The sequence below is a fragment of the Astatotilapia calliptera genome, chromosome 11 (assembly GCF_900246225.1).
Source record: "Astatotilapia calliptera chromosome 11, fAstCal1.2, whole genome shotgun sequence".
In the NCBI taxonomy this organism is placed as follows: domain Eukaryota; kingdom Metazoa; phylum Chordata; class Actinopteri; order Cichliformes; family Cichlidae; genus Astatotilapia; species Astatotilapia calliptera.
In genome coordinates, this window is record NC_039312.1 from 28,041,624 (window position 1) to 28,068,564 (window position 26,941).

The 26,941-nt window shown below is 38.7% G+C and overlaps 1 protein-coding gene across 2 annotated transcripts; it reads left to right on the forward strand.

Annotated features, from left to right (window-relative positions):
- The first annotated feature begins 12 nt into the window (after positions 1-12).
- On the forward strand, positions 13-26,910 carry ndufaf6 (NADH:ubiquinone oxidoreductase complex assembly factor 6). Of its 2 annotated transcripts, XM_026183654.1 has the most exons (9): positions 13-408; positions 2,162-2,261; positions 2,804-2,926; positions 3,157-3,213; positions 3,559-3,661; positions 4,469-4,602; positions 14,716-14,817; positions 20,883-20,939; positions 25,883-26,910. In XM_026183654.1, exons 1-9 carry the CDS (start codon positions 218-220, stop codon positions 26,009-26,011), a joined length of 996 nt encoding a protein of 331 aa, XP_026039439.1. In that variant the 5' UTR covers positions 13-217; the 3' UTR covers positions 26,012-26,910. The 2 variants fall into 2 exon arrangements, with proteins under 2 accessions (XP_026039439.1, XP_026039441.1); XM_026183656.1 differs by lacking the exon at positions 13-408 and having other exon boundaries at positions 2,162-2,265.
- The last annotated feature ends 31 nt before the right edge of the window (positions 26,911-26,941 follow it).

Below are 26,941 nucleotides of genomic sequence, written 5' to 3' on the forward strand. Positions count from 1 at the left end.
CCGGTAACTACAATCAGTTCAATTGAATTAGGACTTTTATACCTATTTAACAAATCAGATGTATTTTTTATATTTTATATTTCAAATATTCAATGGAAATTAATTAACAACATGGGCGCTGGCTATTTTATTGATAAATAAATAAATCTGCTGGTTCAAGGTGGTCGGTGAACTATTTTGATGTAACACAAGGTCGGGGTGCACGCTAAAGGGGAACATGGCGGCTGGTGTTAGTGTGAAACATGGATTATTATGCAGCAAAGCCCGGCTGGTTTATGGTCTTCAGAGGAAAATATCACCTTATAGTGTTTGTATCCAGCGAGCAGCCGAAATACAGAGTGTGAGGGCATCAACCAGCACGACGGGAGACTCACAACACACTCAAAAGTACTGCCTGGATCTGGTTAGGTGGGTCTGACTGCTAGCAACACAAACTGGGTTAGTGGTTAATTAGCTAATCTGTGTTTATAGAAAGCAGATATAATCCGGTCACTTATAGCAAGAAACTTCGTCCTGTTATTGAAAAAATAAATAAATAAATGGAAGCAATCTAAAGTTTTTAAGTTTTGTGGGGACACATCTCTATGCAAGACTTCTTTCAAATATCGCACACCTACAGTTTACATACACCAATTATTCAAATGAATATAAATTGTATGTCATTTTAATGATTTCTTTAATGCGCCAGCAGTTTATAGTTCATTCATATTATCTCACTCTTATTGCCTGTTTATGCCCTGCCCTTATCTTCAACGCTCTGCTCTGTTGTATGTTAATTGCCCCTTGGGGATAAATAAAGTCTTTCTGATTCTGATGGCAGGGTTGGGCCTTGGTGTTTAGTGGGTTTCTTGAACATCGTTAAGCAATTTCCTTTCATATGAGGGCGACAGTTTAGGTCAGGGGTCCCCAATCCCAGTTTAAATCCATCACAGCTGATTTAAATGGATAAATTACCTTCTCAACATGTCTTGAAGTTCTCCAGAGGCCTGGTAATGAACTAATCATGTGATTCAGGTTTGTTGACCCAGGGTGATATCTAAAACCTGCAGGGACACCGGCCCTCGCGGACTGGGATTGGGGACCCCTGGTTTAGGTCTTCTTCCAGACCTTTGCCAAGTGGTGACAAATCCGAATAACTTGTACTTTCATACATTTTTTAAGCCAATGATCTTGGAATCTGCAGTTGTTTAGAAATGGCTCCACGAGACCTCCCCAACCTGTGTAAATCTACACTTCTCCTTAGATCTGCACTGGATTCCTTGGACTTTCTGGTTCTCATTGCTGGTCAGTTCAATGAGGCCTGTAAAAACAAAGCCCTTTTAAGCTTGCAATGAGAAACTACCAGTTCTATTCTTGTTATGAACTGATATGATCATAATTTAAATCATGACATCTTCAGAAAATGAACTAAAATGGAAACAACAGCTGTAAAAAAGCCACGAGGATCACATACCTCCCCTTGTTGTATGTATATGATCATTGTTATTGTCCGTCACTAAGATTAAACAAAATCTGCAGCGCTGACTTTCTTTTCTGTTATAAAGCTGATCTCTAATATTCTAATTTCTAAATGGTGCTAGAAAAAAAGACATATTGTGCCCTTATTTTCTCCACCCGTTAACATTGGTTGCTTGAGCTCTTATATGAGAACTTACAGATCAAATGTTTTAGAAAAACAATCGTTTCAAAATACTATTATTTTGTAGGAATATGGGTGGGTCACTTGAATTTTTTTTCTTAAAAGAATCCCTAACAACTAAGACTTTCTAATATTTTGGGATCCCGAACTGTTCCCTGGGATCCCTATTTGCAGGTACTTTTGTTTAGTTTTTAGTAAAACTGTCAGAAACTCACTGGAGGTAACAAGCTCTTTCGGTTGTGTTTGATGTGAACTTATTTTTGTTTGAACATATTTAAGAGAATTGGTTTGTTTAATCTCCTATTTATTTATTATTATTTTTAAAGTGTTTGTTTTAAAATGTGGCTTTTGAAGTTATCTTGTCCAACTTATGCAAAATTACAGTGTTGTCAAAGGCTATACAGAAGTAGCAAGTTAATGGGACTATTTTGTTATATGGGTATGAAAATGTTTTTGGATAAAACATGAAATCTCATCTGCTTCCCGGCACCCCTATCAGCTCGTTCTCTCTCTCCTCCTCAGGTCCAGAGACTATGATGGTTTCCTGTCCTCTCTCCTCCTCCCAGAGAAGGCACGGCGCTCTTCTCTGGCTCTGAGGGCCTTCAATGTGGAGCTGGCACAGGCAGGTATTGGTACAATCAGGCTGAATGCAGAATGATTACTGATAATACTGCTGTTTTTCTACTACTTGCGTCACTGCCGCTGCTACTACTGTTATACCGCCACTATTCCTGACTATCCTCTATCCTGACTTTCCTCTTAATTAAAATTAAAAAAGAAAGGAATTTAATGAAATCCTTACAGTACTTACTTACTTATTCTCAGCTGCATTTAAATAAAGCACCAAATCCACACTTAAGCTTAAATTTCAAAACTTACATTTTAACTACTGATTTTATCTACTGTTCAGATTTTATCTGTTTTGATTTTTGATTTTATATACTGTTTTGTTTGTTTGTTTTTTGTTTGCTTGCTTGTTTTAATCAATTTTAAATCATGCTTTTATTTGTTTTTGTTTCTAATGTCTCTGTAAAGCACTTTGAATCACCTTGTTGTTGAATTGTGCAATACAAATAAACTTGCCTTGCCTTACAGTGGCTAATTTCAGGTCCTTCTCAAACTGGCTCGTCAACCAATTGTTTTGCTCATTTGTTTCTCTACAAGGTGAAGGACTCTGTTTCCCAAAAGACCATTGGTTTGATGCGAATGCAGTTTTGGAAGACGGCTATAGAAGAAATCTACAGAGATGAGCCTCCGAACCAACCAGTTAGCACTGAGCTGTGGAGGGTAAATATTAGCCAACAGAATACAGGGTATTTTAAGATGTTTTTTCTTCATGTTAGCAATATATAGGGGAAACACTGTCAGGATGTTGGATGTCTTATTTCAGTTTTAAACATGCCATGCAGTGTGTCGGATTTCTGTGTTTCTGTCCCTCGGCTTCAATTAGCTGAGGGGCACCAATCTGAATCAGTGTTGCACCTCAGCTAATTAACAGTCTGTGTGGTGTTTTTCAGGCAGTGAGGACACACAAACTGACAAAGAGATGGCTGCTGAGGATCATAACAGAGAGAGTAAGACAAAATTAAGATGATCATTAAATTCAAATTGCTGCAAGTTTAAATTGTGATATAATAAATGAAGTTGCTGATGAGTGAAACTGAACACGAATAACTGCTTAAATGTGACAATATAAACTTGTCTTTGCATGTGTATATTTTGCTTTTTTTCAATTTTCATTTATTATTTTCGCTTTGTGGGTTATCTACAAGACCTGTCAGATGGTTGCATCCTGTGCCCTTAGAGGTTAAATAATGGCTTATTTTAATGGAAATAAAAACGAAACTTGCCAGCTGCTGTTTAGCGTAATTAAAAATGGGAAAAGTGACATTTCTGTTATTAAAACTTTGCTTTACCAGGAAAAGGACTTGGATGACAGAGCCTACAGGAACCTTCAGGAGCTGGAGGCGTATTCAGAGAACACACAGTCATCCTTGATTTACCTCCTGCTGGAGTGTTTAGGTAAGAAACTGTGTTGATAGCTAAAAGACAAACAGTAATTATAAATTGAGGGGTGTCCCGAGTCCCTCCTAAAGACCTTTATCTGGGCAGATCCATCCATATTTTATGGGTCATTGTTTGCTGAAACAAATCCAGTCAAAATCCAGTAGTTTCTTTTTTTCAGCTCTGCTGTGTGTTGTCACTTCAGTGTGCCCGTGTGGCTGCAGGTTTCTTTAATCACAGCCGGATTCTGCACAGCAGCATTTCACTGGATATGAGAGTGAAAGTTAACAGAGTGTGAAAAGGAAAAAATTATCTGGTCAGTGATTGTTTCTGCTCTGACAGCTGTGCCGGCCTAAGCCAGCTCGTCTAACCCTCTTAGCAAATTCACAAGTTTCATTTTAGCCAGCACAAATTCTGCTTTTTACCATTTAAGCCATTTAAAAACTTAAATATAGGTCAAAATAAATGGTCTGTTGTTCATTTTGTCTTCTTTCTGCTTTCTGTATCCTGCCAAATATTGTTTCTGGTGTTTTGTGCTGGTGGATTCATCATTCTGTAATACCAGCAGGCCCCTCCCTCTAATTGTGTCACATTGTGAGTAAATATGCCAGGAGGCTAGAAGAAGGCTGTGGCTATTACTCTGTGCCAAATACATATTTAATCAACACTGAAGTAAATTTATAGGTGTCAGATTGGATTATGATTTGGAGACATTTTATTTCCAGAACAAAAACCTGTTTTTTGCCTCAAGTGAGGAGTGTGATTTACCTGTGAAAATGAATTATAGTAGGTGATGCCAAACTGTGTGGCTGTCTTTCTTTGCAGGTGTCAAAAATGTCCAAGCGGACCATGCAGCGAGTCACATCGGTAAAGCTCAGGGAATCATAACATGTCTGAGAGCGACTCCTTATCACAGCAGCCGACGGAAAGTCTACCTGCCCATGGACATCTGCATGTTGGTAAGTTGAACTTTTTCTTTGATTTCAGGCCCAAAGGAGCGAAAAACTTGGGTGAGGTTTGAGCTGCAGCTGTTGAGACTTTAATGAAGGTGACACGTCTGATAAACTGTGGTTTTGTTGACCCAAATCAAACCCAGGAAATCAACAAATTCAGGACTTGAGCCAGATGATTTTTTGGTATCATCATCAGCAGATTAATGTGCCTTTGTTATTTATTTCTTATTTATTGTGTTAAATTCATTTCTCAAGAGTCATACCCTAGCGTTTACTTTAATGTTGCCTTACTCAGGCAACTAAATCAAGTCCCGTGAAAATCAAAGGTTTTTTTGTGTATGCAAGCAGGATGTTTTTGAATTTTTATTAACATCACATCCAGTTTAGAAGCCAATCATGGTCCAGTTTACACGAGAGTGATGTGAAAACTTGAAGCCTGAATTGCATATAAACTTTGCAAGGCTTTTTCAGAAGGCATGGATGTAATTTAAGCATTTCTAGCCTTGTAACAGAAACCTAAGAGTACTTTCAGTGAAGGATCTTTTAAGTGCTACTTCATATTTAGCTGAGTCTGAATCTTCCTCACAAAAGTAACATAAGGCAATCCCACACATGCCAGCAAACATTTGACCGACTCATGGCACGACTCTGCCGCGTTGTCAGTGACGTTCTTGTTGGAACAGTGTTGAAATTTTTGTCCACCATAAACCGAAAACAAAACTGTGAGGCATTATTACACAACAACAATATGGCAAAACCCTCTTAGTTTGCATATTTGCAGGCACAGCAGAAAAACAAAAGACACCTCAAACAATTTGCATCCACACGCTGAGCCATCTGTCGCACACCCAGAACAATAACAGTCCGGCGATGCAGAGGGAGCCAGGATGCGCTGGGCTGTATTTGCTGTGCAGATGCGTTTGGACTATTGAATGTAGCATGCAGGTGGTGCCCTTAAAATCTTCGAAGCCTTGTGACAAAACCTACCTCATGTCATTGCCCTCTGCTGCCTTAAGAGGGCGCTGGTGGTGTGCTGTAATACCCTGCACATGTACACATGCACACTTCGGCTCATATTATCCATGCAGGGTGACTTGCACATCACTAATGAACTAACAAAATGTTATAATGTAATGTTCCCTCAATTAGCAAACAGGAGTTGAATTTCTTGGACACAGCAGGCAGGCGCGATGGAATAAATTGTCCCGATACTCGAACAATCACTCATGTTTAAAAAAGCACAAGGGGAGCAAGTTGAGGAGGGAAAAGGGGCTGGTAAGTAGACTGAAGAGTTAATGTTGTTTAAACAGTCAATCAAATCACTGCAAACATTCACAAGGGGATCTGATTATTTTTTTTGATGCAACATTCATCTTTTGAATTGCCATAAAATCTTTTCTTTCTTGTTTCTATTTACAAAGATTTGCTTGATTGAATTTCATTAAATTTCCGTTCATATATGAGTCTTAAGATTTAATCAATTACCAAAATATAATATTCAAACTTAATTGGTAACCTCTTCTTTTTTTGGTTTTGCTGGATAGGAAGGATGGAGCACAAAGACAGGACAAAAACTTTTATGTTATAGCAAATTGTATTGAAGAGCAACAGAAAATGCTTTTCCAGCACAGCTCACTGGTTAAGCTGGATTTATAGTACTGTTAGAACAACACACCACAGCCTGATGTGAACCTTTGCAGTTAAGTCACACATTGCACTTACACAGGCTTTAAAAAATCTGATTTGATTTCATGGTTGTAATATGCCACATAAACAGGGTTTATTGATTAACACAGGGATAATGTTTCTGTTCAACTAAGTCTAATGGGCTGTAATTGTATCTAATTTGTTCAAATTGCTGTTACAATAGCTGCTGTTCTTCCCCAAAGAGGGTTTTTAAGCTCTGACTGTCCATGTATAGGTTCCACTGGATCTAAGAGGTCTGCTCTCTTTTGCTGCGTTTTAGTTTAAAAATATTTCATATTTATTTGCTTGTTAAATTAATAGGTTAGATGAGGTAACAACCCTGTTTCCAGGTCCAATCACCTGGATTAGTTAGAAACCGACAGTGTATGCTGCAGCTGATGGGCTCACATTGTTCTCCAATGACTCTTTGGCAGGGTCGGCATGAAGCTTGGGATCAAAACTTTTTCACAGCAAGTAATCCAAACCACACAGCTGCATATTAATGACATCCTTTGTGTTATGGATGGGCTAATTTCACAAGCTCTGGCATTTATCTCTGCCTGCTGAGCATCCTTGTGTATATTTATGGAGGAAAATTTAACCTTCATCCTAGAGCTTCACTGTGCTAATGTACTAGTCTAAAAAACACTCTGTAGCTACCCACAAGATGGCACATTCTTATGTCAGCCAACTGCAGTAACTCTCCAAATGTCATTGGTAATTAGGTTTTAGTCTTTAACATCTCCAAAGTTATAGTTGTGGTGTCACAGTCTTCACAGTCTTGTGAAAATGGGAACCAAAACTGAAATTACCCCATAATTCAGCAACTTGTAAAGCCACCACTGGTAGTATCATTTTCTGTATGACTTTATCAGCATCTCAAATCATTGTTGAGGAATGTGTTTGCGGCATTATTTCAGTTCATTGAGGTTTGCACATTTCTGTTCACAGCTCTTTTGAGGACCTGTTACAGCATTTCAGTCTGACTGTAGAGTTCTTTGGTATACAGAGCAGTTCAGTCAACGCACAATGCAGTAAACCCAAATCATCACACCTCCACCGCTGTGCTTGACAGTTGGCATGGGGCGTTTGTGCGGATGTATCACATCAGGCCTGCAGAGATGTAGCTCTTGAGTTTTTTGCAGTTTCTTTCACTGAGCAGTCAGACCTTTGAGTCAATTTGCTGGGGCGTCCTCTCCTTGGCATTGTGTTAACACACACGTGAATGCGCCTATCTGGCAAACTGCCCAAACATCTGGCTTTTACACAGGTGCTCACACTTGCTGATTATTAGTTTACCCTCTCAGGCTCAAATTAAGTTTTAGTTGCTAATACACAACCACGTCCTGCAGGGGTACTTCTGAGTAAAAAAATCAGGTTGTTAGTGTTTAACTGTTGCAAATCTGCAACGCCTGCCTTGAGAGGGTTAAGTGCATGTGACTAGCAGCACCTGTAGCTTACACTCTTAACTCCCTTGGAAGCTGTGTGGGTGTACTTAAGTTTTTTTACCCGACTGCAGAGATTCCTGAAAAAAATATTTTTTTCACATGACTGCAGGCATGTCATCTGTAGCTGTCACCTAGCTAGCTAATTTGCTGTTAACCTCTGAATCACCTCAATCTCATAAAACCTTTTTTTTTTTTTCACAAACAACTGGAGTGATTAATACTCAGTACTTTATCCGATACTTTATGCACTACATGGATCATTTTATTGGTTGAAAGAATTTGGACTGTTTTTAATATTTGGGACAACAAGCCTACAGTTGGTTAAGGAGCTGTGGTTCAGATTGTCCATAAATTGTGAGGTTGGTGGTTTGATCCCCAGTCAGCATGTCACAGTACCTTTGGGCTTTGGGTTAAATCCTCCCTTAAAAATAAAAACTTGATGTGTGTCATCTTTATGTGATGGCGAAAGCACCTCGTTAGGTACAAAATGAAAATACTATGCGTGTGGGTGACTTTTACTTGAACCGTAAAAGGCTTTGAATTGCCTGAGTCTGTAACAGAACTATTTACATGCAGGATTACTAGAATGTACAGTCTGAACAGTGAGAGTTTTCTCTCATCTTTTATTCATTAACACTGACTGACGTCCTGCAGTTTATTTCATTGTGAGCTCCATTCAGTTCTGTCACAGTCTGACAGGGAGTGACGCGCATCAAAATCTGCAGGATTTAAAGGTAAACCCACTCACTTGTTGCACGAGGTCACAGTGTATTTAGTTTCATTGAAATAAATTTAATAGTATGCACAAATGTTAATTGTATTTTATACACTTGTCAACTTAAATCAGATTTAGTTGCAGGAGGCTGTTCAGGGCCCTTTGTGGAATTTCAATCACCATAACTCACTGCAGGAAACACTGTGATTGGTACAACACATAGAAAGCCTGATGTTTATAAAGGGCAGCAAAAAAGAATGGATGCAGTAATCATCTATTCTATTTTATGCTACTTATGTGGTGGATGTTTTAATTAAATGAAGTACAGATTATTCAGAGTGATTGTTTTGCACTGATTGAGTGGAAAGTAATTTAAAAGAGGATATAGGGCTGTAAAAGTTGCTAAACTGAGATGTGAAAAGTGCCGTTAGTGGGATTTTTTTTTTTTTTACTTGCCAATATATAAAAGTGCTCTGCTTTGCCTCTAGTAGCCCATAGACTTTTGCAGAACTGCAAAGGATGTTAATTTTATGTTTGGTTCCAGGTGCCTTGCTTCAGTGCGTTGTCTGCTCCCAAACAGCACCAACAGTGTGCGACGTTAGCGCCGCATCATTTCAAGTCACAGAGTCCAAAACCAATGTGTGTCAATCTTTTTATATACAGTCTATGGTCACATGCAAACATGAACAGGATACTGAGTGCAGGCCATTTAATGACCATAGCTGTCTTTAAGAGCAGAGGTTCTGTGGATGTTATACAGGAGCCTGTTGTTGCTCCTTGATATTCCTCTATTGGAGCCTTTAGTAGCAAGAAAATAGTATTAAATGACATTCTCGTTTTTTGAAGTATAGTGAGTGTGAGTGCATCGAACAGTCCACTTAAAAATACAGCAAAAACCTGGCATATGATAAGCTTCTATCATTTTCTGAAATTGGCACAAAGGACTTTCAGAATAGCAACAGCTTTAACAGTCTGGATTGTTCCATCCTTTTGTTAAATGAGGCACATGAAATATTGATTGAAGTTATGCTGGCAGTGGAGATATCATCACCTTTGTGCTCTTATTCCATTTGGCACCATAAATAACACTTGAACTACAAGCTGCGGCACAGCTTTTGTAGGTTGTTTGCAGTCATTCTTCACTCTGCTCAGTATCTGTCTGCCTCTGTCGAAGTTCTGACATTACATTCATAAATATTATGTTGTGAGTGCAAAAATAACAAATCCAAACACAGGACCAAATTGCTTCGTCTGGATTTTGTCACCTGACTTTTCTCACTCACACAGTGTAACAGCTGGGCAGTGTGGGTACACAATTTGTGTTACTTTGTGTTTCATTGATGCTTGAATTCTGAAAATGACTGCGAAAAAGGTAGAAATTACACAACTGATAATAGGCAGACACTGCAGGTAGTCTGGTTAGAGGTAATTGGATGGTCAGGAACCCCTCATCATCTTTCCTGGAAATAATTTCTCATATTCAACGTCACTTTTATTATTGCCTTCCACTTTCCCCCCCCCCCTTTTTCTACTTTTTTCCATTATTTTCCCGCAATAGCTCATCCTTCGCAACTCCCCCCCCCCAGCAGACCTAGAGCTGAGAGTCTCAGTTTAGTCCCTACTATCTGCTTGTCTGAGATGTAAACATATAGGGCTGTGCGATATGACCAAAATCTCATATCCCCATATAGAATTCTATCGTCCGATAACGATATAAATCACAAAAATGTAACATTTTCTGTAAATTCTGTGAATCTCAGGCAGCTCGACTTGCGGGAAGTGTTTCCAGCTGCGCGTCATGTAGCTGGAGTCGAGTGTTTTAACCGATGCATGAAACGATACATTTTTAGACATAAGTTGTAACGGCCGCCGTTTTCTTTGTGAGTATTTATTACACGGCGTGCTGCCGGGAAAAGCCTGTTCTAACGTTTGAGTCTAAGGTTTATTTTTTAGCACCTGGCGGCTCTTTTTTTACTTCTCATCCGTAAATAATCTGCTCTTTCATGTGATTCAGTTTATTTTGAAAAGTCTCAACAGGATCTTGAGCTTTATTGTGAAAGGTTTATGTGGAACATAAGCAAGCGGACACGCAATGGTGCTACTGTCGTTGTTGCTAACCACAACGCATAAAAACAGGCGCTTGTCCGTCCGTCGTGGTTATAGTAAATATAAGAGAAAGAGAGAACTTTAAGAAATCAATATAGCCACTACAATGACCATCACAACGATGAAAAAATATTGCCGTAAACAGTTTATTTTGCAACACCATGAAACAAATGATAGCGTAAAATGAAACTAGACGTTTTTATATCGTCATCCGATATATATCGTTATATCGAACAGTGAAGATATCAATTTGCTAAATTATGATTCCTGCTACTCAAATATTTTAAAGTAATCCAGAATATCATATATAGGGCTAACAATACTTAATAATTACTATTAATCCAACAGTCATTCATTGTATGTGGTGAATATGCTAATAAAAGCTTATGATAGCTGATTTTGTCAAATGTCTGTTTTTCTTTTTTTTGGTTTTTGGTTTATTTATTTTTTTTATCGGAGCAAAATGAATCTCCTCATGTGTCCAAAAAGAAACCTGTCTTGATTCAAAAAGATGCTGATTACAACAAATGACAATTTAACTAATGATACAGTATGTCTCCATTTTCCAAATCAAGCCAGCTTGTAAATTGTTTCATGGTTAATATAAATGTTATTGTTACGTTTTTGTACTGTGTAATTATGCAACATTATACTGGAAATCCCATCATTTATTGAAGAGGGATTTTTTTTTCTACACCACCACAACAGATTTTAAATAAAACAAAGATTTAAATAAAGAGAAGACAGATATACTCTCACTGGTCACATTATTAGGTACTGTTGAGTAGCTTGGTAACACAAATATCTGTTCAGCCATTTGCATAGTGGCAACCCATACCTGCTGGAGGAAGTGGAAGGAAGGTGATTTAAATGACTTTGAACAGGGTGTGGTTGTTGGTGTCAGATCGGCTGGTCTTAGTTTCCTACAAAGTCTCCAGGGTTTACAGAGAGGTCTGAAAAAGAGAAAATACCTAGTGAGTGGCAGTTTTAGGAGATTTTAAAATCGTTGTTTGGTGTGAGTTTCAATTCAGATGTTAAGTTCAAAATTTTTTAGTAAAACAGCATAAAAGCTTAGATCTATCCTGCCTCGCGTCCATACTTTAGGCTGATCGCTACAGTTCGTGTCCCTTAATACTAATACTAACTGATTGATCTTCTGATTGCTGCTTACAGCAGGGTAATGTGCAAGGTCAGGAACTTGTTTCTTGGACATGACAATGAATCAGACGGCCCACAGAGTCACCAGATCTCAATCAGTGTATGATGTGGTGGTCAGGAGGTTCAAATAGTGGATGTCATGTCAATGTGGACCAGAATCTCTGGGGAATGTTTCCAGCACCTTGTTGAATCTGTGCCGTGAAGAATTAAGGAACTTCTGAAGACAAAGGAGGTCCAACCTAGTTGTGATTTACAGGGAGTCCTGAAAGATTTCTATGTATTGTATGGTCAATGCCGTATTTGGTTAAAATCCTTGAAATAAACCCGACAGTCTAAACTTCAGTTAAATCTTAAATACGTTATTTTAGGTGACGTACAGATGCCATATCACAAAAGACCAACACTTTGGTCCGGTTTCAGAAAAATTACATGCTATGTGCTGAAAGTTGAAAACTTTTAATCACACAACCATGTGGTCTGAAGGCAGTTTGTTTCTTTCTGTGTCGGTCGATTTGCAAATATGAAAGAAAAAAAAATTATTTGATGACATTTGTTTTGTTTTTTTAGCTTTTCGTGGCTTTCTGGGCTTTTTTTTTTTTCCCATTGTTTTGAATTATTGTGACATATTTTAATGTAATATTGTTGGTACACAGCAAAACTTTCATAGTTTTTGTTCTCTCCAAAGTCCCAGTGGCTACCAGGCTTCCAAAAGTTGCCTATCATGTTTACAGAAACAGTTATTTTGTGCATCTCCCAAAAGCTCATTTAGCACTTTCTCAAGTTTTCTTGAAGTTTAATTTATTTATTTCAATTCAAAAACCCTTGAACACCTGAGTATATATATATATATATATTTTTTTTTTTTTAGGTACAAAAAGAATAGATCATTGTTACCAACCAAACATACGAGTCTTGAGATATTCACTAAATAATCGCAGAACAATATAAAGATGTTACAGACAAAGAGAATTAATCTTTGTTAATGTAATGCTGTTTGTAGGGAATAATTTTTCTAAATTCTGCTGTAAATATCACTTTTGTTCCTTTTTATATCTCAGCTATAAGGTAACCTGCAAATGGTCGTGCATGTAAGATTTTATATTCTGCTGGAGGAAAAGTGCTCATGGTGCAGAGGAATCAATGCTTTCAGTTTATGTGAAATAAATAGAACAGGCTTTGCTGCTTTAATGATCCATGTAAACTGCAGGATGTCAATAATGGACACCAGTCATTGATTTCTCTCTTCTTCTTAGTGGCCTTGACTTGCTGTCACATCATTATGTGTGGCCACATATGCAGACGCACCAGTGGGAGTTATATTAATACCACATCATCCAACAAGTTGAAAGAACTTATTAAAACGCGACATGTCTGCAGGTGTGGAAAAGCACAAAATTTAGTTCCTTGAATTAAAGTCTTGAATAAAATTTCAATCTTAGCTCATGAATGTGTTTTCCACCTTGGAATAGGCTCAACATTCCTGCTAGACTTTCAACATCAACAGGAATACTAGTAGATATTAAATGTGGGATTGTAACAGTGGATTATGTTCACTACTTTTTTGTTGAGTTTCATACACAGTCGCTAGTGTCGCTGGAAAGGTGGGAGGTATTCTGAAAATCATCAGTTAAAATGACCTGTTGTTATCTTGTCAGCTCGTTGTGCTTATCTGGAGCCAGGGTAATACATTTATGGAAAAATGGGAATTAGTCTGGGATTGAATTGGTTGTTCTGATATGCATTTCTGCATACAGTATACACTTTATTATTATTTCTACCAGTGACCTGTGTTGTTGTTGTTGTTGTTGTTGTTGTTGGTTTTTTTTTTTCTTTTTTCTTTTCTTTTTTTTCTTAAAAGGGGTGTGGGTGGGGTGTTAAACTGCATTTTGTGTGATGTTAGTTACTGCACTAAACACCAATAACTGAAGTGTTTACCACTTTTAAATAAATTGCAAAGGATTTGATGCTTACATTATGTTAATTAAAAAAAATGTATATTGTCATTGAATTGTAAATAATTTATTTGAATTAAATACAATTGCTTTAACTTCCAGGGTAAAAATAATCGCACCCCCTCTGTGAGCAAGCGCTTGGTAAATGGTGGGAATGACGAATCCCCTTTTAGCAGGAAGAGACCTCTGTCAGGCGCAGCTGGTTCTCAACAAAAAACTATTATATCGTGCAAAAATTTTCCACAGTAATAACATGGTGCTAACACGGAAATTGCCATGGTTTTTAACAGGGTAACTACTTATTTATACGAAAATGTCATTTAATACAGTTTTCTTGCTACTTAAGGCTCCAATATAAGAATATCAAGGAGCAACAAAATGCTTCCTGTATAACATCCACAGAACCTCTGCTCTTAAAGACAGCTATGGTCATTAAATGGCCTGCACTCAGTATCCTGTCCATGTTTGCACGTGACCATAGACTATATATAAAAAGATGGTCACGCATGGGTTTTGGACTCTTTGAAACTTTGAAATGATGCGGCGCTAATGTTGCACACTGTTGGTACTGTATGGGAGCCGACTACGCACTGAGGCAAGGCACCTGGAACCAAACATAAAATTAACATCCTTTGCAGTTCTGCAGAAGTCCAGGGGCTACTAGAGGCAAAGCAGAGCATTTTTATCTATTGACAAGTTAAAAAAAAAAAAAAAAAAAAAAAAAACCTGTAATGTAAACACTGCTGCAGTGTGTGTGTGTGTGTGTGTGTGTGTGTGTGTTTGTGTATTTATTTATTTATTTTTTACTATTCAAGTGTGGGGGTGATATGCCCCCATAGCACAATGTCACATTTCATTGCTAGAGCTCCAGGAGCCAACTCGGTGCTTTTAAACCTTTTTCAGCATATTAAAGAGAAGACTCGGCTCGTGTGGGAAGTGGAGCTAAAATGGAGACAGCTGAACTGCAGAGATAGTTTTTGTTGTTAAATTGAAAGAACAGCTGTGAACTCAATGCACAAACATCACCGTTTTTTGTTATTGTGTGTCTCTCCAGCACGGAGCTTCTCAGGAGGATTTCATCCGCGGCAGCCGGGAGCAGAACATTCGGGATGTTGTGTATGACATCGCCAGTCAGGCTCACGTGCACCTGCAACATGTATGTACTTCACCTACACAATAAGGTCTACATTGCATGCACATGCACATGGCATATTCCTGTATAGATGTTTCACATGGCAAAAACAAGTTCTTTTTAGTGCTACTTTTATATATGATTCGCTAGTTTATGAAACTTGGCTTCTGGGATTTACATATGCATCGACATGTACTCAGTTGGTTCAGGCTTTTGTCCAAAGTAAGGGACAACAGATCAAAGAAAAGCTTTGAGAATAATTAACTCAACACTCAGCACCATATCCCATTTGAAACAAGTGCAACAAGCCTGCAAGTGTATGAAACAACATAAAGTGCATAGCAAATGACCTTTTTTCATTTTCTCCTGAGAGGTAAGGTAGGAGAGCAAGAGAGCACATTAGATGAGTAAGCACCCTTGTGTGGTTTTTGAAGTTTGAGTGGGAGTTTGAGGGCTAGTTGTTGCTCATTTGAGAATATGGTACCATAGGGGAAGCCTGAACAACAGAATTTGAATATTTCTCATCATCCAGCCACTCTGTGACTGCCTTGCTTTTGCTTAAAGCTCATTGGCACTTATTGTTAATTTCAGGAACTGTTCACGAAAATAAACAAAAACAGGAGGCCTAATTTCCTCCTGTTTTTTCCTCCTCTTTAGATACATAGGCCTAAAAAGAGGTCAGTGACCCCCTGGTGACTAGAAAAATGTGTATTTCCTGATGGGTCGGTTGGTAGTTGCTGCAGGTGAAATCAGTCACAAAGAGGGCTTTAAACCAAAAACAACCTCGTGAATGCTTTGATTGCTAGTAGGTTGCTGATAGTTTGCATGAAAGACACCAACTTGTCTGCAAACATTTTCCAACTATGGAGAAAGCAGTAGTGAAACCCGAGTAAGTTCGAAGCAGTCGGGAAATGGAGAATATCTCCTTTCAAAATAAAAGTTGCGCTTTTTAATACATAACTATTGCAGTAGTAAAGGCAACACAGTTTCAGTACCAGTTAGCAAGTAGTTGGCAGTTGTTTGCATGCAAGATGCTAAGGGAAGATGCTAAGTGTATATTTTATATACATTCATGTATATAAAATTACACTTTTTTCCCCTAGCAACCCATTGAATGTCCGTGGGTCTGTAACCGTGTGGGACTGGGGCTTAAAACAGCTGACCACAGTAGCTTTTAGAAATATTCTAATATTCCGCAGTTACAAAGTGTATTTTAAGTTGCATAATAAAAACATTTGGATCTTTCACAAACAAATTCCACACAACATATGCACGGTTATGTCGGCCCTTTGAACTCCAAACTGTGTTTAACTTCAAACAAAAACAACATAAAATTTGTTGGTCTTTACCTCTGCCATTGTGTTGCTCTTCCTCTAATTTGTCAGTGTTGTCCAGTATGTTGCCCTAATGAGTACTGAATATTTTCAGGTGACAAATCGACATCGAAGTACAGTTCAATTGAGTTACAGTTAAAAAGAGAGATGGATATTTTTTTCATATGTTCAGTCAGCACTGCACATGAATATGTTTGCTGGATTGCATTCTTATAAACTACATGTTTGTGTTCACCCAGTTCAAATGTAAGCTTACTTTGGATAATAGTGGTGCTCAGGGGAAATAATCAGGCTTTGTAAACCTGTTAGTAGGAGACACTCGTCTTTCAGTGCGGTATTTCTACAGTATAGAACATAACCAGGCTGATCTGTTAACACACTCAGGATTTCCACAAAGGCCTTGAACTCAGCAGCAGCATCACATCGAGGCTGGCCAAGCTCACAACATATTTTTGCATAATGCCTCTGCAGCACCTGTTGATTGAAATTATGACTCGTTTCAGAGACGAGATGAAGTAAAATTCTCCTCCGCATTACTGTGTTTTATAACACTCATGAACACCTCTTAATCCACTCAAAACAGCATGAACAAAAAGCTGTGCTATAATGTAAATGAACACCAGTGACACATAATGCTTTGACATGCTGTGATGTGCGTCTTGCACATTGAAAATGCCCTGGAAATGTCTTCAGTTTGAGTATTGTCTAACTAATGTAGCTCTAATTAGTTGGGAGATTTATTAACCTCCACTTACATGCCTCATTGATTTTTGTACTTTAGGAGGCTTTTTCATTAAGTGGCTTCCCAAACATTCATCAGCAGTTACTTGTTTTAATTTGAGCCTTTTTTATACCAGTTAGGAGTGTCGCCAACAGTTAAAGGACGTGTGATATTAAAGTGTAAACAATAAAATGTAAATGATTTCTCTGCCATGAATAGATGTAATGTTATTTTTTTTCCTATTGTGGCTATAGCCATTAACCAAAGAGCCAGTTTACACAAATTATGCAAGTAATGACCTCTTTGTGTGTGTGGTATGTTTACATATGTTTGTGGGGATCAAATGCCCCCATTTTGAAGGCATTTTTAAGAGTCAAAATGTGGTTTTAGTGTCAGGACTACAATAAGTTAGGGTTACGCGTTCATTTTTGATTGTAAGCGGCTAGGGAAAGCATTATGTCAATAAGATACCCCCACAAAAGTGTGTGTGTGTGTGTGTGTGTGTGTGTGTGTGTGTGTGTGTGTGTGTTTGTTTTTTTTGTGTTTTTTTTTATAATTAAAATAAATGCATATTTAAAATGATTAAAACTGGAAATTTTAATTCAGACAAAATGTTACATTTAATTATCATAAAGTCAGTTTTTCTAAATGACTTCTAATGGTTTTTTTTTGTTTGTTTTTTTTAATTCACAGTGTGCTTAAAGTCACATTTGTCTTTTCTACAGACTCCTTTCTAGGTTTAAAAGAAGTGGTACTCTTCCTACACTGTTGGTCATTGAAACAAGATTAATCCGTCCTTGATGTGTTTCTTTTCAAGACTGACTTCTCAATGGGTCTTAGTTCTTATTTGCAGTACTTGTGTAGCAACACCAGTGATAGGAACACTTACTGTGAGCCAGATGAACAACTACATTGTTTTTTGGTTTTAAAATCTCTTTAATGACACTTTAAATTAAATATAAGACCAAACTTGAATCAAAAATTAATTCATTAAAAGGATAAAAACCAAACTATTCTCTTTACAAGTCAATATTTTTATATAATCTCAAAATTAACATTTAGGAATAATTTAAAAAATGGTTGGGTTTAAACATGCTGTGCATTTGTTATGGTGTTCTGTATTTTCATATTACTATTTCTTTGAGTTACAAGTAAGTTGGCTAGTAAGGTCTCACACTTCATCACCGTATTCTAAGCCTTGCTGGATCTAAGTGTCAGGTGCTTTCCTGTATTAAGATGTTTTTAAGCTTGACCTGCAGCTTGACCTGCAGCGCACACTGTGTCTGAGGAGGATGTGTGGAAGTGCTTCAGGAAGGTGAACGCACGCAAAGCTACTGGTCCGGACGGGATTCCCGGCCGCGTCCTCAAGTCATGCGCGGCTCAGCTGGCTGGAGTGTTCACACACATCTTCAACCTTTCCCTCTCTCTGTCTGTAGTCCCAGCCTGCTTCAAAATGGCCACCATCGTCCCTGTACCCAAATCCTCCACCATCTCCTCATTGAACGACTGGCGACCTGTAGCCCTGACCCCCATCGTAAGCAAATGCTTCGAGAAGCTGGTCAGGGACTTCATCTGCTCTGCACTACCCGACTCACTGGACCCTCTACAATTTGCATACCGCCACAACAGGTCCACTGATGATGCCATAGCCCTGACACTACACACTGCCCTGTCACACCTGGAGAAGAGAGACACGTATGTGAGAATGCTGTTTGTAGATTACAGCTCAGCATTCAATACCATCGTTCCCTCGAAGCTGGACAGGAAACTGCAGGATCTAGGACTGAGCAGCTCCCTCTGCAGCTGGATCCTTAGCTTCCTGTCTGACAGACGCCAGGTGGTCAGACTGGGCAGCATCACCTCATCCCCCGTCACACTGAACACTGGTGCTCCACAGGGGTGTGTACTGAGCCCTCTCCTGTACTCACTCTACACCTACGACTGCACAGCCACTAACAGCTCCAACATCATTGTGAAGTTTGCGGACGACACTACAGTGGTGGGTCTTATCACCAACGGTGATGAGACGGCTTACAGGGAGGAGGTCAGCGCCCTGACCCACTGGTGTCAAGACAACCATCTCACCCTCAACGTCGCAAAGACAAAGGAGTTGATAGTGGACTTCCGGAGGTGCAGAGAAGTACACACCCCCATCACCATCAACGGCGCTGCTGTGGAGAGAGTGAGCAGCTTCCGGTTCCTTGGAGTACATCTGGCTGAGGATCTTACGTGGTCAGTACACACAAACAAAACAGTGAAGAAGGTGCAGCAGCGCCTCTTCTTTCTCAGGAGACTGAAAAGATTCGGCATGAGCCCCCGCATCCTCAGGACCTTCTATCACTGTGCCATTGAGAGCATCCTCACTGGATGCATCACCACCTGGTATGGCAACAGCACCGCCTACAACTGCAAAGCTCTCCAGCGAGTAGTGCGGTGCTCTGAACGGATAATTGGAGGTGAGCTTCCCTCCCTCCAAGACATCTACAGGAAGCGGTGCCTGAGGAAAGCGGGGAGGATCATCAAGGACTCCAGTCACCCCAGCCATAAACTGTTCAGACTGCTTCCATCAGGAAGGAGGTTCTGCAGCATCCGGTCCCGTACCAGCAGACTGAGAGACAGCTTCTTCCACCAGGCCATCAGACTGCTGAACACGTCATAGACACCTCAGCTTCACTACTGGAACTTCAACATTATGCACTCCACACTGTATATAAATGCCACTTGTTTTGCACATATTCAACTCTGTATATTTTATATATTTTTTTATTATTATTATTATTATTATTATTATTATTATTTATATATATATATATATATATATTTTTTTTTTTTTTTTTTTTACTATTTAATTTGTAAAAATGTGTATACACACACACACATACACACACACACACACACGTAGGAAAATATTTAGTATACACATCCAGAAATGCATACACTATTATATATTGTACATATATTTATTAGTTTCAGGTTGGCCATTCTTGTATTTTGCTCGTTTGTGTTGTTGTGTTTGCACATCTCTGTTGCTTGTGGGGCTTGCACACAAGAATTTCACTCGCATGTGCTGTGCCAGTGTGCCTGCACATGTGATGTGACAATAAAAGTGATTTGATTTGATTTGATTTAAGTTAGCCAGTGTTTCTTATCTGCTTATTGTTACTGTTAAGAATCAACTGCATGAAAATTGGGTGGCCCAAGATGGAGCAATAAGTCTAACCAAACTACTTACAAATTGATTTGAAATTCAGGGAGATTTGATTAAGTGTGGAAAAAGTATTCAGCCTCCCTAAACGCCCAGTAGGAGTCATGCTGCTCTGCAAGAACATTGATGACACGTCAAAGTATAAGATGGAACTAGTCGCCATCGCTTTTGACTTCCACTTGTCCCGATCAAATTTTTAAAAGATACACTGCATACCATCGATATGGTGTCTGAGCTGACAAGCCACTCTCCCAAGAAACCATGAAAAACAAATTACCACCAAAATAATGCATACATGTTTCATCTTTGCTCATTGTAAGAGTCTCTACTGTCATTCTTGGTTACTGTGTAGTATACCACAAACTTCATTCATCTAAATCGAATATGTCGGATTTATTTTTGAAAATTAAAGAGAAGCCAATAACCAGGGCGAAAATCGCAGAAGTCTAGCTCCTAAAAAAGTGATTTGATTGACGTCTCAGTGCAGCAAGTGTAGTTTATGAGCTGCCAGTGTGTCAATATGTTCACTTGCTCCTTTGTATAACAAGAGAAGCACAAAAATGTGTAAGTTGTGTCCATGAGAGAACAAAAAAAGACCTGAGTTCTTCACTGTAACCAGTCCGTCCCACAGCTTCAGGTATGTGCTGTGTGACGGCAGACAAACATGAGATGTAACCGTTTCCTGTTGTTTCTGTGTGGGTGAACGGTCTTTAGAAAAGCAACCCTAAAAGGCCGGTGTGGGCGCGTTTTAAAATATTTGGTGTGGGCGAGTGTAGATTTTTTTTTTTTCTTTCCATTTAATTTCTGTTTATTGTGCTCTCTCCTTCAGGCACAATCCTTTAGCCACAATGTTCCAGCAGCTGCCACTCCAGCCTTCCTCCCCACTGTAAGTCAAATAATGTGGTCATGGTTTTATTCTTTGACAATTTGATGCTGACATTCCTCTGTATGCCTTCTGAACTGCTTCGTATAAAATCGCTCTATATTTATTTTGGAGAAAAATTCATCTGAATGTCAAATATGCCAAAAAAAATGTCTTAAAGTGACTCAGAGCTTTAATTAACCTCCCATGAAAAGCTTTTAAGAACTGAGCCCATCAATTTATTCTAGTGGATTCCTCTTTTTGTTCAGACTACCAGAAAAACAGACTTCCACTGAGGCCAAGGCAAAGCGATTTTTCAGGCTTCTGTTGCACCCAAATATAGTATCCTCATCACTTCTTATCAAGAGTTAAATTGACTTTTCAAACATTCCTTTAGGCTTGAAAATTACGGCTCTATATCTGTAAGATTTATTTGGGGGGGTTAAAATAAGATAATGAAATTGGAAATCCACATCACCTCTCTTGGATATTAATGAGGTGTCCAGTATCCAGAATATTAACAGCAGTGTTCAGTGCAGTTCAGTCAGTGCACCTCCAACACCTCCAGCACCATGACCTCAATTATGGACATAAAGTTGTATTTAGTTGAGCTTCTGCATTGGATTACGTTATATTTCCCAGTTGATTTCCCACTTTTCTGTCTTTAGGACAGATTACATATGGAGGTTTAAAAATGTTTAGAAGTCTTGCTTATTAACTAAAAATGAATGCAAGTCATTGTTTGTAAGAAGCAATCGCAGTTTAAGCCTTTTGACAAACGAGGATCCGCAGAGAGGCGATAGATCACAGAACTGATTATTCTGTGCAGCCATGATGTAAGTTGCGAGAATTTATTTATTTATTTTTAAAAAAAAGCACGATGGCGTTCTGCTTAAAGACGAAAACATTTAAAATTAGGGCACAAAGATATGTCTCTCTTTAGTTTTCCAGCTGTTACATGCGATATCTCTGGAAGCGCAACTTTTAATTTGGGAAAAGCCTAAACTTTTTAAAATTTGCATATTTTTAAGATCTGTTAACTTTTATGTAACGCTACATTAGAAATTGTGGCGATTAAGAAAACATATTATTCAGTGGGAGAAGAAACCACATAAACGGTAAACCCACTGTGCCAATGAGCTGCCGTGCCCAAAGATGAGTTTGAGAAAACTTGATTTTAACTGTGACTGCACAGTTAAACCAGATCTGCAGGTACAACATTATGACTACTGACAGGTGAAGTGAATGACACTGATCATCTCTTTCAAGTGAACTTTTTGTCCTGAACATTGATGTGTTAGAAGCAGGAATATATGGGTAAGTGTAAGGATTTGTCAGGGTGCCCATGCTGACCCCCCATCCTTCACTGAAAGCACCAACCCTTTCATAGAAACTGTATTCCCTGATGGCTTTGGCCTCTGTCAGCAGGATAATGCATCCAGCACAACTATGAGTTTCAGGTGTTAGGACTTGGTCTCCTAGATCCCCAAATCTCAATCCAATCGAGCATCTCTGGGATATAATGGACAAACAAATGCTAGATACCACAGCACACCTTCAGGGGTGAAGAGGAGTCCATGCCTCACTGGGTCAGGGCTATTTTTTTTGCAGTAGAAGGGGAACTAACATAGTATTAAGCAGGTGGTTCTAATGTTATGCCTGATCATTGTATACCATATACAAGAAAGAGTGAAAACAACCCTTCAGATTGGCTGTCATTTGGGGAAAACAACAAATGGGGGTTACATCTGGCCACTGGGCCTGGTAGTGAGCAATCATTGCTTATGTCCAAAAAACTCAGTTTAGGTCATTTTAGCTGAATGTTCTTTCTCAAGATGCCTCAGGATGTTACTCATCATTTGCAGTTTGAGCGAGGAGGAAAATTGATGGCACACAATGTTAAAAACAAAAACATGAGCATGCTCATCGTTGCACTGCTGACCTTATTTGTTGCCTCTGGACTTGGGCACTGGACTCTTCATCAAAACACTATTTGGACAGTGACTTGTAGCTACACAGGCAGCTCTTATCTCCAGCAGTGATCTTCAGCATGAAAGCTGGGTCAGTTTGACACAGAAGTTGATAGATAAAATTTGAGGTCAATGTTTGAATCACAGATTCAGCATGATTCAATTATTCCAATGATTCAAGTCCCGCAAGGTTTTAATCACAGATGGTAGTTTAGAAATTCACTTTTAGAACAGACAAGTATGCAACAAAGTGTTTTCCTCATGACGCAGATAGACGTTGTAGTCAAAGTTGAGTGTCCACAAGAAAGACTGTGATTAAGCTGCCTGCTTTTTTTTTTGTTGTTTTTTTTTTAAGTGTTATGTGTTTATGTGTTGAGTCCTTTGCTGTGTGTGTTTTCAAAGAGGTGAAGAAGGGTTTTGATCCTTGTTATTTGTAGTCTATCTCCAAAAAAATGAATAGCTTGAAAAAGTTCATTTTAATTTAAAAAGTAAACTGTCAAATTCTATATTTATGACATGTAAAGTGAAAACTTCAAGCCTTTTTGTTAGAACTATTTAAACAGTGCGAATACACACAATCACAGGGATGACACTGACCTGACAGTTGTCCAGATGACAATCATCAGCATCTTTCACAACGAGGGTAAGTCACAGAAAGTTCTGGACAGGCTGGCTTCTCAAGTGCTGTATGAAAGCAAGGTAATGGAAAATCGACTGGAAAGTAAAACTTTGTCAGAAACACAGGGAAGGGTGCACAAGCAACATGGATCACTTCATCCTTGAGAGGATTGTCAAGAAAAGTCAATACCAGCTTTACAAGAAATGGACTGAGGCTGGTGTCGGTGCATCAAGGGCCACCATGCTTCAGGAAAGAAGCCACAACTGTCACATTCCTATTATCGGCGCACTCCTGAATGAGAGAAGACAGACGTGTCATACCTGGGCTAAGGAGAAGAACTACTGGACTCGTGCTCAATGGTCCAAAGTAGCCATCTACCAGGAGATTCTAGACCACTTCATGCTTTCATCTGCTGAAAAGCTTTATGAGGATGCAAAGTCCTTTTCCAGCAGAAAAGTCCAAAATACTACCAAAGGGTTTGCTAAGCATGCGATTACTGTGCTTCAGTGTTCCAGCCAACTCTCCTGACATCAATCCAATAGAACATTTAAGAAAGATGAGAAACAGCTGAAACTGATATCGTCAAGTCAAGCTGGGCTTCAGTAACAGATCAATAATAACTTAAGTTGAACACCTCCATGACTCATCACTGCAGTAATTTGTGATAAAGGAGCCTCAACCAATTTTTTTTAAAAGCTTGAGGTGTTTCACTTTTTGTGTTGTGGATATAGAAGATGTAAAAGTTTACCTTTTTGACATAAATTATTTTTAAAAAAAAAATTTTTCACAGTCGAGTTAGTTGAGATGCACTAGTACTCTAGCGTACTGAATTTAAAGTAATACGTGTTTGGTACCATGAGAATGAAGCACAATATGATTAATCAAAGCAATCTACTTTATTGTCCTCCAAATATGTTAGACTGTTGCCTACAAAAAACTAACAACTTATGGAATCAACACCTGTTTTTAATTATTGATGTCATTATGTTGCTGCTACCTGTGTAAAATCTGGACAATACATCATCAAATATCTGCCAACTCAGGATGTATCTTGTGTTTTCAGAGTAGATGTATTCAGATGAAAATGTAAAGAACTTGCACTAAGTGCTGTGTAAGAAAACTGCAGCTCATCTCTTTGGAGATGAAATGGCATCATTATATGACTAAAGCTGAATTTAAAAAAAAAAAGAAAAATGTTTCTAAAATTTTATTAACAGCATTACTAAAGTGTGAGTACCTGGAAATTTTTACTCTACAACACTGAAGTGATGTAATTCACCGAAGGGTTAGTCAATACTTCCCAGTAGCTAAAAATGCAGCACTGCTTTTATCTCACAATTGGTTCCTAAAAGGAATACACTGTTTTAAGCTGACTGTTTATACCTGCATGCAGAAGCTGTTTTCTGAATCTAAAACAATGATTTCAGATGATAATGATGCTGATGTACTGACCTGCATCTACTACAGCACAAAGCTGAAAAGCTCTCCAACTCTGCAGTTTGCAGCAAAAATCACTCTGCACTCCTGAGTGTAGATTATGATGTTCACGCTGCGGTGGACTTGTATTATTTGTCCATATGCATGTGCTTGATACTTTTCCAGCTCAGTGTTCTTGCCCGCACAAGAAAGCCGGCACAGACACTCACGTTTCTCACCGCGCCGACGATTTGATTTAAATGAACGGCAGGCTCGGATGAGTCATGTGAAACAGCAGGGTAAAAACAGAGTAGTCCTAGTGAAGCCTGAGGGACATGAAACGCACAACCGCCGCTTAGGTTCTTTTATATTAACACATGAGTAGTTTATTTAAACCTTACAGTTGAGAGGGTACCTTTTTAGAGCTGAGGACAAATACCATAGCAATATGAATGCAAAGTTCTTTATGACATTGATCACTCAGATTTCTAAGAGAGCTAAAATGCTCTTATCTGATGTAGTCATGCAGATGGTTTTCAAATCATTTGGTGACATTTTGTTTGTTTTCCTACTTTAGTCAAGCTGCAATTTTGTCCTCTATACCCAAATATAAAACCATAGAAGTAGCATTTTTAAGACTCAGTAGTGTACATCTGTGGCCATAGTCAATTTTTGGCTAGTTTCAGGTTTCTGACTCACCTCCATTTTGCTCAGTGACTCACAGGATATGGAGGGGCAAAAAAAAGACATGGCCAGTGGTGTATGTGTTTACTTATTTCTACTGCAATTGCAGTTAAAAACTTGTTCAAGTACCCTAACCAACAACTAAACCATGTTATAAAGGTCTGAGTCATATCCATATGAACAATACCTGTAGGAGGATGAGTCGGTGTTTTCACCGGAGCTTGTTAGGTCAAACCTGTTGAAGCCGAAACCAAACTCTCCTGTGATGTGTGCTTCAGGTGGTGTTGGAGGACTATCTTCACAGAGTGAGGAGGGTGGATTTTGATGTTTTCCACAAGAGTCTACAGAACAGAAATCCCCTTCTCCCAATCCAGCTGTACATCCGCTCCTGGAAGAAGACTTATTGACTTAATTTCTCTTCTTCCTTCAGCCTTTTTAAGGACTGCTGCAGGAAATGAAGTGCAGGGGATTTATCTCACCACTACCACCAAAAAACCACAAACCATACCAGACCAAGTCTGTGGTTCCCACAACAGCTTATATCTTTGAAATATTTGTTTAATCCACAAGTTCACTGGAGGTGTCCTGCCATCCTGATCAGAAAATGCTTGTGTAATGTTTTACTCACAATGTATGAAAACTTTGATCAGATGTCTTCTCGTGGCTTACAGAAAAATCTAATTGCAAATTGGGTCAGTTGTTGTTGTTGTTGTTGTTGTTGTTTTTTCACTCGTCGTTTCTGTAATAAACACAAACTTACAAGTTGAGACCTGTGGGATGTTAGAAGTCACCTTTGCCGAGCTGGACTTGTACGTTGTTTGTATTAACTCTCTTCCTACAGTAAAGTCTATTTTTAGTAACACATAAAATTTTTACATCTATGTAGCTTTTTAGTGTTATGTCAAGTTGTCTATTTGATGAATACGACGCTGCTACTGTGCTGTTGTTGTGGACATGTTCACTGAAACATGAAACGCTGAGGTATGACTTCAAGCTTTAGCTTCTGAGATCTGAGAAAATAGTGGGTGATAAAACCGGAGCAGTCAGGTGGGTTGGAAACAAACCTCTAGGTGAATATTTAATAAAAACACTTTGAGAGTACCTGCAGACAGTTTTTTTTTTCAAACATTAGTGACCAACATCATGCCTCCCCAGGAACACAATACATGTAGCAGACATGTTAATTCTGTTGTGAGCTGTGCTACCGATATGGTTTCTATTGTATGTGGAATTGACAGGAGCCTGAGGGACAGACCTCGGGACGGTTACATTAAAAAAATAAATAAAAAGAAACTATGGAATTTTTTTTTTTTTTTGTCCTTGTTTCCCTATGATTC